At 41.4% G+C, this 12,727-nt stretch overlaps 1 protein-coding gene across 2 annotated transcripts in view; it reads left to right on the top strand.

Annotated features, from left to right (window-relative positions):
- Nucleotides 1-12,727, top strand: part of PDCD11 (programmed cell death 11) — a 44,513-nt gene that overhangs the window by 4,813 nt on the left and 26,973 nt on the right. For both annotated transcript variants that reach the window (XM_077877780.1, XM_077877781.1), the window contains exons 5-11: nt 1,460-1,621; nt 2,908-3,031; nt 4,913-5,094; nt 9,431-9,538; nt 11,422-11,628; nt 11,993-12,117; nt 12,298-12,358. In XM_077877780.1, coding sequence (XP_077733906.1) covers nt 1,460-1,621; nt 2,908-3,031; nt 4,913-5,094; nt 9,431-9,538; nt 11,422-11,628; nt 11,993-12,117; nt 12,298-12,358 — 969 coding nt within the window. The remainder of the gene's footprint in view (nt 1-1,459; nt 1,622-2,907; nt 3,032-4,912; nt 5,095-9,430; nt 9,539-11,421; nt 11,629-11,992; nt 12,118-12,297; nt 12,359-12,727) is intronic.

Here is a 12,727-nt window from a genome sequence, read left to right as displayed (position 1 = left end):
CAACCACTGAGCCACCGAGATGTCCCTTTTTTCTTTTTTAAATAAGGGGATTTTGACTTAGCTCAGGGAGCCTGGAAGACTTCCCTGGGGAAGGGATGCTTAAGCTGAGATCTGAAGGATGAGGGTGTACCAGGTAAAGAAGGAAGGGAGTTCAGGCAGAAGGAGCACAATATGGAGCTGAGAGAGCAAGGGAGAGTGGTGTGGGATGGGGCAAGAGAGCTGGGTGGAGTCCAGACCATGTTAAAGATTGGTTTTTAATTCTAGAACCAATGGGAAGCCCTTGAAGTGTCCTTATGAGGGTGGGTGACATGTAGACAGCATAGACAATAGATTGAAGATGTATGTGTCGTTGCTTAGAGACCAGTGAGGGAGTTATTGTAGTAGTCTAGCTCTGGGATGGACAGCAGGCTGCATTTAGGGTTTACTGAGGACTGAGGAGATAAAGTCAGTGCTGATGGATTTGATGGGGGGATGAGTTTTAGGCTTCTGTTATATGTGACGTGATGGTCAGCCTTGCCATCCTGAGGGAGAAACTCAGAGAGAGAACTGGATTGGGAGAGACAATCACAATTTTATTTTGTGCGGTGTCGAATTTGAGAAATGGTTGAGACATCCAGTAGATAGATGATTCCAGAGTTCAGAGTAGTCTGGGCTAGAAATGTACATGTGTGAGGCTGCTCCACATAGGTGGCAGTTGAAGCTAAGAGGGGAAAAAAGATGCCTAGAAGAACTGAATAGAGTGAGAAGAGACTGAGAGACTGACCCTCGAGGGTTTTTTAAGATTATTTTATATTATATTATATTATGTTATGTTATGTTATATTGTTATATTATATCATACTATACCATACTATATTATGTTAGAGCGTGCACACACATGTGCGCAGCAGGGAGGGTAAGAGGGAGAGGGAGACAATCCCAAGCAGACTCTCTGCTGAGCACAGAGCCCAAGCCGGGCTCAGTGCTACAACCCTGAGACCTAAGCTGAAAGAGAATCAGATGCTCAAACGACAGAGCCACCCAGGTGCCACGATCAGTGTTAAATGCTTTTTAATGGTCACATATAAGAGGGACAGTGACAGGGATTATTGGATTTAGTGACATGAAGGTTACTGATGATTTTATTGGGAGATAAAGTGGTAGGCGAGGGGTGGAGCACAGTTATAGTGAGTGGAAGGGTGAGCAAAAGGTGAAGAAATGAAGACAACGAATACAGACAACTCTTGACAAGTCATTTACATCTGCCTGTTCTGTGGAGATATTTGAAGCCCTTCTACTGAAACTGAAGACTGTGACTTAGTGACAGATCCTTCTTTCTTTGGTGGGCAGTTACTCACTTTGTCTGCCTTGCGGGTTCTTTGTGGTCTGAGGATGAGAAACCACTCAGCAAGAGTTGAGCAATGGTATGCTGGTTCAGAGGAGGAGTATATTTTGGATCTTTCTCATTTGTATTATGTAGGACCTGGTCTGCTTGTCTGAACTCTTCTCACCTGGGATGCTAGTGAGATGTGTGGTGAGCAGTGTGGGCATCACAGAGAGCGGCAAAAAGAGTGTCAAGCTATCTCTGAACCCCAAAAATGTCAACGAAATGCTAAGTGCTGAGGCCCTGAAGCCTGGCATGGTATGTATGGGATCAAAGAAAAAGGAGTGAACAATGTGCCTTTCTCCTGCCCTGCCTCCTGGGGGAGTACCCAGCTTCATAGCTACACACAGAGATGAGTCTTTTCTTGGGGTGGGGAGGGGTCTCCAGGGTGCTTGGGTACCTATAGGAAATTGAAGACTTGAGCCTAATCACATTACCTTGGAGGGGAGAAAGGGATGGTTCACTGGTGGCAAAAAAAGAAAAAAAAAAACAAGCCTTCAATGAGGCATAGCAGGGATGAAGAATTCTTCAAGTGGCTTACTTGTCCTCCACAGGTTAAGTCTTTTTCAGAGGCTGCCTGGCATCTGTGGGGAATGCTTGAGGGCTGCTCTCTGATCACAGAGACAGGGTAGATACTCTGTCACCTGCAATGATGGACAGCTTACTAATGTGTCTCCCAGTCCCTAGAGAGATTCAGGAGGAATTAGTTTCTAGCTCCCAGTCTCAACTTCCAACAGGTATAAACAATTCAAATAACTACACTCATCTCAGTGCTCTTGTAATTAAGATCAGTATGAACTTCTAACTTTTAGTTAGAAGCAATCAGTTTGGGACAGGCCCTGAAAGCTGGCTAGAAAGGGAATAAAAGTAAGCCAAGGTGCAGGACATTGACAAGTGTCAAGAGCCTGGTGTTTGGCAGGTGCTGTTTTAGACATTTCATCTGAAGAAATTCTTACAGCAACCCTGTGAGGCAGATATATAGGTGTTCCTCTCACACATTTGAGAAAATAGACTCAGAAAGGTTTATGACTTGTCAAAGACCAAATTAGTAAGTAAGAGCCAGATTTGAATTCCATACCGCTTCCCATGAAATGTAAAAGAGGTTGGCAAGATTTTTTTTCTTTTTTTGAAGTCTTGGATGTGGTGACAGCCAGAAGACTAGTTCTGGATTAGTCACGGCTCTGGGATTGACATTGCAGGGCCATCTGATTTACTCCTCTTTGTGTAGCAATAGTCTTCCCTATCTTTTGAAAATTCTCCTGGGGAGAAACCCCTCTTTGTCGTTCCATTCAACTGTGTGTGTGTAACACTTTTCACTGTCTGGAAACCATAAGATCCCTCAAGCCCTGGGAGAATTAGGTTGATGTCTTTCTCATTTCTATCCTCTAGTGGGACTGAAGTTGTTGGGAGGAGTGCTGGGGGGAGGATTGTGGGATGACATGTTAAGATTGATGGTGGGAACATTCATGTTTGGTAGTGGATTTTCTGTTGTGTGTCGCATTACCTTCGGGTTTTGAACTTGGGAATGTTTTGTCTTCCTCCAGCTGCTCACAGGCACTGTGTCCAGCTTGGAAGACCATGGCTACCTAGTGGACATTGGTGTTAGTGGGGCCAGAGCCTTTCTGCCATTACAGAAAGCCCAGGAGTATATCCGACAGAAGAACAAAGGTGAGGGGGAAGAAAAGGGCCAGTACATGGTACTGAGGTGGTGCATGTGGGGATGTTTAAATACCACTTGCTGAGTAAAATGACAGAATGATGACCTCAGGGGCTGTTTGGCTTTGCTAAAATCAGCATCAATTCTGGCTGATAGAAAAGGGAATATGTATGAAAGACCAATGAGTCACAGGGTCTGAGATCCAATGGACCAATTTCACATTTTTTTTTTAATTTTAAAAATGTTTTTATTTATTCATGAGAAACAGAGAGGCAGAGACAGGCAGAGGGAGGAGCAGGCTCCCTAACGGGAGCCCAGTATGGGACTCAAAACAAAAATAAAAGAGGAGTTAATAGCCCCAAACTGGTGCCCAAATTGTTACCACCACTTGAAGTCAGGAGGATACAGGGAAACATGTGATACCATGAGATCACTGATCATAAACCGGCACAACCTTATAGAATATGCTATGCATTGCTTTACATGCTTAAATCTTTTAAAATTCTATAACACAACTTCAGATAGGTGCAAGTGTCAGGGAATCACCACCGGTATAGATAGAGAGTATATGACTAGAAACCTAAATGCCCCCATCCAGGAACTGGGAAATTTTAAGATTTTTTTATTTATTCATCAGAGACAAGAGAGGCAGAGACAGGAGAATCCGGCTCTATGCAAGGAACCTAATATGGGACTTGATCCCGGGACTCCAGGATCACACCTGGAGGCGAAGGCAGACACTCAACCACTGAGCCACCCAGGCGTCCCCACCCTCAGTGTTAGTATTTCTACACCCTAAAAATTTTCATTACTTAACATCTAGTTCATTAAAATCCTGTGGTACACCACCTAAAATCCTTAATTTTAAGGTCAACCTCATTTTAGCTTTTTCTATAAAGCTGTAAAGAGGTATATAGCTAGATGTCAACTGTGATGCTCATTCACAAATAGGTTACCTTTTACTTCCGCAAATCTTTTGGTACCACCTTATTTTTATGGAGACCAAACTTATTTTAAAATATTTTATTGAAAAAAAAATTAAATAAAATATTTTATTGGAATCCTTTTAGTAAAAACAAGTATTCATGTTAAATAAGTCTAATTGGTCTGAAAGTATTTAAGCATCTCAAAATTTCTGGGCAGTTTCTTTCCTCCAGTAAGTTTACAGCTGCTCACATAGGTTAATGCAGGGAAATCAGATGGAAGTTTCTAGGATCTGCCCAACACCAACCAGATAGGAGGTGTCCTCTACATGAACAAAACCCATAATAGCCAAGGAAAAAGGACGTGACTCTTCACAGCCTGCAGGTTCGAGTGGCAGGAGCCATTCCGAGGGTACAGACATCTCAACAGCCTGATCCAAGAGGGTGAATTACAAACTTCAGCCATTCAGTATCTGATTAGTACCTAATCTGTGAAAGGGCACCCCCCCCCCAGGTAGGCTTCCAGAATAATCAAGCTTGATTCAAGGGTAACAGCCGCGGAAATCTTCAAACACCCAGCAGGGCCCCGGTGTAGGAGAATGTGCACCGCCCCAAGCCGCCACAGCACCACCGCATGATGCCAGCCGAACCAACCACTGAGCAAAGAGAGCCAATTACACATTTTCTCACCTAGAAGATTCCATTGAAATTTGGGCCCCCCAGGGCCTCTGAACCAGCACTCTTCTTGCCTTGTTGAGATTTTCATATTTTAAAGTGGTGTTGATTCCAGATCAGTCAGGGTCACTTTATTCCCCTCTTGTAGTTGGTCACTGAGAGATTGCGAATATGAGTATTACTTGGTAACTGGGCACATAGACCATGGATCTTATCAGATATTGCTTGAGCTCAAGTTAAGAGCCCTTCTCATGAAGGTATGTTTCCTTTGGGGGCTGGGGCTGGGGCTTGCAGGTGCGAAACTGAAGGTGGGTCAGTACCTGAACTGCATCATTGAAGAAGTGAAAGGCAATGGAGGAGTTGTTGGTCTGTCTATTGGTCCTTCTGAAGTTTCTGCTGCCATTGCTACTGAGGAGCAAAACTGGACCCTTAATAACTTGCTACCAGGACTGGTCGTCAAAGCTCAGGTACAGAAGGTAAGCCATTCATTGTCATTACTATTTTCTAAGATAGAGATAATTTTTGTTGAAGTATTGCATGTGCACAGTCTAAAATTGTGCTAACAGGGTAGATGTTGGTCACTGTTGGTCACACTTAAGGTATAGCCAGTGCCATATGTTGAATTAGTATTTTGGATGTATTGGATTGAACTATTAAAATAAATTTCACCTGTTTCTTTGTAGTTTTTAAAATGTGACTGCTCAAGAACTTAGTCCTATATTTACATGTGGATTATGTTTCCTTTGGACAGTGCTGATTGAAAAGGTCAAATAGTATTTTGGTGTTTTTCTTTAAGATTTTATTTATTTATTTTAGAGAGGGGGAGGGGCAGAGAGAGAAGAGAATCTCAGATACTATGCTTGAGTGCAGAGCCCAATGTAGGGGTCAATCCCAGGACCCCGAGATCATGACCTGAGCTGAAACCAAGAGTCAGATGCTTAACTGACTTTACCACCCAGGTACCCTGAAAAAGTGAAGTAGTATTAAAAGATGTAACAAAGAACTGTTTTATCTCCTAACTCCATCTTTAACTTTTTCATCTTTGGAAATTTACCTCCGTATTTCTAAGTAATAAGTTTCTGTTGATATCTTGTTTTATCAATTTTAGGCATTGAGTTTTAATTTCTTATCATGGTAGATGAATATTTGGCTCTCCTAATTTTCCCTTTCCTTCCTCCACCCTCCTAGCAGAGGTATATCAAATTTATGGGCAGAAAAGAGGTAACACGGTAAGACCCATAATGTGATCCTTAGAAAAGAAAGCCTGTTGGCACTTTTGATACAAATAGTTTGGCCATTTGGCTGGTGTCTGAAAATAGGAAGATTGCCATAATTCCCAGAACCGAGTGGCTCTCAGTATCTGAATTGTTTGTGTCAACAATATGGAATGTGGGATTTTGGTACATGTCAGGCAGAGGGTACCTACATTACCAGCCCCAGTAAAAAGCCTTGGGCACGGAGTCTCTCATGAGCTTCTTGAACAGACAGTTGCATTGTTTGTGAATCCACTAGGAAAGGATTCTTAGAAACGGTACTCCAAGTACCTTTCCCTTTGCTGATTTTGCTTTGCTTCCTTTCACTATAATAAACCAGTCACAGGTGTCACTATATGCTGAGTCCACTGAGAGCTTCTAATGCATCAGCGAACCTGGGAATGGTCTTGGGGATCCTTAACATGCTAGGTCAGGAAATTTACCTCCCATATGTACTGTACCAAGGATGCTTCTGGAGAATGTGCCATACTAAAATGAGTAAACCAAAAAAGAGGAATATGTGGAATCAAAGAAGACTCCAACATAAGAGAAATTAGGGGAAGGATCCAGGATGACAGAGAAAGGAAATTCTAAAATACCAGCTCTACAGGAATCTTACCATAGTAGCCAGTCTAGACTGGAGGAGGATTAACAGGAAAAAGGGCTCTAGGTGGTTTAAAAAAAAAAAAAAAAGTATGAGGTTATCTAAAGATTTGACCACCTTAATGGAAAATTATAGTATGAGGAAAAAAATAGAATGTATTAAGAAATAGTGATAGGAAGAGAATTTAGCAAATGGCAAAAACAGGGGTGCCTAGGTGGCTCAGTAGTAGGCTCAGTAGTAGTAGAGTCCCGGGATCAAGCCGAGAGTCAGGCTCCCTACTCAGCCGGGGAGTGGCTTATCTCTCTCCCTCTGCCTGCCACTCTGCCTAATTATGTTCTCTTTCTCTGTCAAATAAATAAATCAAATAAAAAAAAATATATATATATATATATAAACAAAGCTGATTATCAACTCCAGGGAAAAAAGCTGTTCAAGAAACCATTGTAGTATGTTACCTACGTCAGCAGTACATAATATTTATATAATCATAGTAATTTAAGGACTGAATAATGATTTAACCATAAATTTGATATACCTCTGCTAAGAGGGTGGAGGAAGGAAATGCAGACTCTGGATCATCACCGGGTCCAAAGGCAGACGTTGAGCCACCCAGGTGCCCCTGAGTTTTAAGAATTTTTAAAAAAATATTTATTATAGCAAGAGTGAGTGCAAGAGCAGGATGAGGTGCAGAGAGTGAGGAAGAGAGAGAATCTTCAGCAGATTCCCTCCGGGGCACAGAACTGGGTGTGGGGCTCGATCCCACGACCCCAAGATCATGACCTAAGCCGAAATCAAGAGTCAGATGTTTGACTGAGCCATCCAGGTGCCCCTTGGAAGAGTTCAAGAGTTTATCTTTATCCCTTTCATTTTTATTTTAAGATTTCATGATATGTTTTGGTGTGGATCTCTCTTCATTTATTTGTCTTGTAATTCGGAAATGCAGATCTTTTACTTCTGAAAAAATTTCTTGTATTACTGTTTTTCTTTTCTATTTCAAATTGACGTGTAATTCACATATAGGAGGATCCATCCTTTTAAAATGTGTAAATTAGTGATTTTTTTATTGTATTCACTTTTATTTCACAAAAGTGTGCAGCTGTTACTACTATTTGATTCCAGAACATTTTCATCACCCCAGTAAGAAACCCTGTACCCATTTGTGGTCACTCTCCATCCCTCCCTCCCTCCCTCAAGCCCTTGGCTCTACTTTTTGACTCTAGATTTGTCTACTCTGGATATTCCATATAAATGGAATCATACGATATGTGGCCTTTTGTGTCTGGCTTCTTTCACTTAACAATGTTTTCAAGGTTTATCCATGTTGTAGCGTGTATCAGTACTTCATTCCCTTTTATGGCTAAATACTGTTTCATATCGTGGATGTGACACACTTATCAGTTAGTGGGCAGTTGGGTGGTTTCCATTCTGGGCTATTATGAGTAATATTGCTGTGAAATTTGTGCATAAGTTTCTGGGGACATAAGTTTTCATTTCTCTTAGGCATATACTCAGGAATGGAATTGTTTATACGGTAACTAACTTTTTAGAGGAACAGCCAAAGTGGCAGCATGGGTTTACACTCCTACAAGCAATTAAGGGTTCCGATTTCTCCCCATTTTCACAAAAACTTGTTACTATGCTTTTTATTATAGCCAGCCTGTGGGTGTGATGTGCTATCGCCTTGTTATTTTGATTTACATTTCTGTAATAATTAGCAATGTTGAGCACTTTTTCATGTGCCGATTGGGTTATGACCATTTGTATATCTTCTTTGGAAAAATATCTATTCAAAAGTCCTTTGTCCACTTTAAAATTAGATTTTATTATTACATTGTAAGATTTCTTTATATATTTTGGATACTAGCCCCTTATCAGACTTTTAAAAATATATATATATAGTTTCCTCTTCTTTCTCTCGAACTCTGGACAATGTTGGACCTAAAGTTTAGTTTCCTAATTTCTTATTTTTTCATCTCTCCTTTGTTTTGGTATGTACATGTATTTGTCTATATAACTACCTTTTGGGGGAGTCAATTTTTACTTTGTAATCTGTACTGAATTTTTGTTTTGACTGCCATTTTATGAGCGAGGTGCTAAAAAACATTGTGTGCCTGGTTGGGTGGGTTTGTTGACTGACTGACTTCACTGTCCGGATTAGGAGCTAGCAGACTTTGAGCAGCTCCAAATGTCATTGTTACAAGTCTTCTCTGGCATATTAGATTTCTGTAGAAGGGATCTATTAATCTCTCCTCAGGAGAGTATAATCGTGGCTGCCTGAGAGCTAGATGGGAGAGGGCCTGCATGTCTCCATATCTATGTCTATATGATATTCAGAATTTTTCTTAATCTGCATTTTCAGGGTTTCTACTCTTCCTTGTCTTTTGAGTCTGGTACAGATTTCCCAGAGAATAACTCTCATTTTCCATGGAGGTGGAAGAAGTGTAGACCTTGTAATTTGAGGAGAGGACCTAAGTATTTAACTCTGTTTTCTGGATTTCAGTTATCTGCCTCATTGGTCTTTTGAGGTGCTTGGCACCTCTAATTCCCTGGCTTTTAGGGGGCTCTGTGGGGCAAATCAGCATGATCAGTATCTCCCTTTTGCCAGCATTTGGTTTTTGCCTTCTTAGTCTACACAGATCACCAAGTCAGCAACAATTTGTCCACATTGTCAGGCTGGTAGTTCCCCAAGGATCCTTGTGCAAATTACCCTCCATCCCTTTGGGATATCTTAAGGTGGATGAGGATTGATGCCCCTCAGGCCAGAAAGGAGGTGAACTTAATAAAAGAACAGCCAATGGCAGGAGTTGTCCTGCCACTTAATTTTACAGGAAAAAGGATTAATAAGGGTTAGCCAGCAGAGGAGAGAGGCACACAGTTGTGGAAGATATGGCAGTAAGGGATTTGTATGAACAGTGTCTCACATTCTTGGTTCCTTCTTGTTCCACTTATTTCTAGGTAACTCCAGTTGGCCTTACACTAAACTTCCTCACATTCTTCAGTGGCCTGGTCGACTTCATGCACCTAGATCCCAAGAAAGCTGGAACATATTTCTCAAATCAAGCAGTAAGAAATCTTTTCTTTTCTTTTCTTTTCTTTTCTTTTCTTTTCTTTTCTTTTCTTTTCTTTTCTTTTCTTCTTTTTTCTTTCTCTCTCTCTTTCTCTCTTTCTCTCTCTCTCTCTCTTTCTCTCTTTCTCTCTTTCTTTCTATTTTTTTTTAAAGAAATGTTTTCTTGATTCCAGTTGTATCCCAGACAGCTGTCCAGTATTACAGTTAGCTATGAACAGATCCTAGGGCTGCATGTGTGCAGATGTTAGAGGCGGTGAGGGGAATAAAAGGCGTTTTGGAAGGACCACAGGAAGCCACTGTGGTTATTTCTGTGGACTGAGATTAAAGAAGGAGTCTCGGAAAAAGATGGCAACTTACAGTTTGTATTTCTTACTCTTTTATATAGTTTGATCCAGGGAATGGTTGGGTAATGAATCTTTTGCTGTTAAAGTGTTTTAAGAAGTATATTTAACATAAAAGAACAAAATATACATTTAAATTAAAAAACATGGTTTAAAAATGCTATGGATAAAGTAAATCCAATGTTGGAAAAATTTTATTTATTTTTAAAAAAATTTTGTTTCTTTTAGAGGGAGAGAATGAGTGCACATGTGAGTGTGAGCTGGGGGAGGGGTAGGAGGAGAGGGGGAAAGAATCGCAAGCAGACTCTGCACTGAGTATGGAGGCCCATAAGGGGTCATCTCATGACCCTGAGATCATGACCCTAAGCTGAATCAAGAGACAAGACACTCAACTAACTGAGCAACCTAGGCAGCCTGAAAAAATTTTATTGTTATTTTTAAAATTTATTTTTTAAAGATTTTATTTATTCATTTGAGAGAGTGAGAGCATGAGCAAAGGAGGAACAGAGGGAGAGGGAGAAGCAGACTCCCTCCTGAGCAGGGAGCTTGATGTGGGGCTTGATACGAGGACCCTGGGATCATGACCTGAGCCGAAGGCAGATGCTTAATGAACTAAGCCACCAAGGTGCCCCTAAAAAGTTTTTTAATGGTGCACTTGGTTAAAATATTGGAAGGTTATGGGACATCTGTCTGGGTGTCTCAGTGGCTGAGTGTCTGCCTTCGGCTCAAGTGGTGATCCTGGAGTCCTGGGATCGAGTCCTGTATCGGGTTCCCACCAAGGAGCCTGCTTTTCCCTCTGCCAGTGTCTGCCTCTCTTTCTGTGTGTCTTGTGAATAAATAAATAGAATCTTTAAAAAAATATATTGGAAAATAATACAGTCAAGTGTTAATAATGATTAACTCTGGCTGATTTTTCTACATTTTCTGTAGTGATTTTGAGTATTTGGGAAGAAAGTCCCAATATATGTTATTCAGAGTTTTAAAAAGAATCCTAAAATAATTTTTTTCTTTTTTTTTTTGTTTTTTTTGTTTTTAACATTAATATATGCTACGAGAGTCTAGAGAGATCTACTTCTTATCTAAACAGGTTTTCCCACCACTTAGTGATAATATTAACTTTTTGGTGAACATTTTTCTAGTAACCTTTTCTCCTTATGATCATATTTATGTACAAAGTGCAGACATTTTACATACTGTAACCTTGTAATCAGAGCAGGCTATTTCTGGTGTTTTTCAGATGAGCCTCTGATACAGCAACACCAGTCGTGGCTTCTGGTACATATGCATTATTAGCCTCATAGTGTTGAGGGGACCTAGTATGTTTTCCGGGCCTTGAGTAAACAGATTTAGTTGCACATAGTTCCTCTGGGACGTTTCGTTTGAATTTTCCACATGCTCCTTGATCGCATAAACTGATACTAGGACTTCCATCCGTAACCTGGTCAGCACATGTGGAGTCTCAACCTCTGAAAGTGTGCTCTGGGTGCCTTATCTTCTGTATGCCTCCTCCTGTTCATTATTCTCTTTCCCTTGTCTAGGTAAGAGCCTGTGTTCTCTGTGTCCATCCTCGGACCAGGGCCGTGCGGCTGAGCCTGCGCCCCATCTTCCTGCAGCCTGGGCGCTCACTCACCCGGCTCTCCTGCCAGCACCTGGGAGCTGTGCTGGATGATGTTCCTGTGCAGAGCTTTTTCAGCAAGGCTGGGGCCACCTTCAGGCTGAAGGATGGGGCACTGGCCTATGCTCGGGTGAGGAGAGGTTTGTGGGCCATACGATTTCTGTCCTGACTACTCAGCTCTGTTGTTGTAACCAGAAAACAGCCATAGAGAGTATGTACATGAAGAGGCATGGCCACGTTCCAGTAAAACGTTTATTTGTGAAAATAGGCCCTAACTCGTCAGCTGTAGTTTACTGACCCATGATCTAGACTTTTCTCTGACCTTTTATTCTTTGATGGTAAAGAGCAGTGTTTTAGAGAATTATTTTAAAAGGAAATCAATAGTGTTTTTATGGGAGGTGATAAATGTGTTGAGTCTTGTCAACGTGCTTTCATATCTGCTTGCCTCAGATCTACTGTGTCTGGCTTGCTATTAATCACTTGGTACTTTGTAGCTCAGCCATCTCTCCGATTCTAAGAACGTCTTCAATGCTGAGGCCTACAAACCAGGGAACATTCACAAGTGTAGAATCATTGATTACAGCCAAATGGATGAGATGGTGTTGCTCTCTCTGAGGCGGTAAGTCTGTCATCAACATGTGTGGGGGTGTAGAAGTGTGTTCCTCTCTGGATGCATGTTCATTTTCTCCTGGCCTGATTTGGTGAGGGTTTTCTTGCCTGCCAGCATGATTTTGTTAGCCCTGAATTTTAGGTAGCCTCTTCCCTAGCTTATTTAATAATGTATTGTCTTTTTTTCTAGGTCTATTATTGAATCTCAGTACTTTAGATATCATGACATCAAACCTGGGGCATTAGTAAAGGTAAGAATCAAGCATCTCGTTAGATACTCTTCCATCTTTAGGCATTCTTTAGTTCATGGGTTAACTGTCAGCTCATTAGGTCTCATGTGAACACACTTAAAGTCAGGTTCCTTGCCTCTGCCTGTTAACTGGACTTTCTTTTTTTTTCCCCTTGGGTAATGTAATTCATTTCAAGATAAAGTTTTAATAGCATCCCCCAAATACCCAGAGGCAGTAGGTCAGAAATCTTGGGATTTGATGGTGTTTATTAGATTAGATCAAAAGTTAGTTGTGGGACGCCTGGTTGACTCAGCTGTTGAGCGTTTGCCTGCGGTTCAGGGCATGTTCCCAGGATGCGGGATTGAGTCCCACATCGGGCTCTCTGCGGGG

Source organism: Canis aureus, chromosome 29 (assembly GCF_053574225.1).
Source record: "Canis aureus isolate CA01 chromosome 29, VMU_Caureus_v.1.0, whole genome shotgun sequence".
Taxonomy (NCBI): Eukaryota; Metazoa; Chordata; class Mammalia; order Carnivora; family Canidae; genus Canis; species Canis aureus.
Note: the sequence above shows the minus strand (reverse complement) of the source record. Positions and strands in the feature narration are given on the sequence as shown.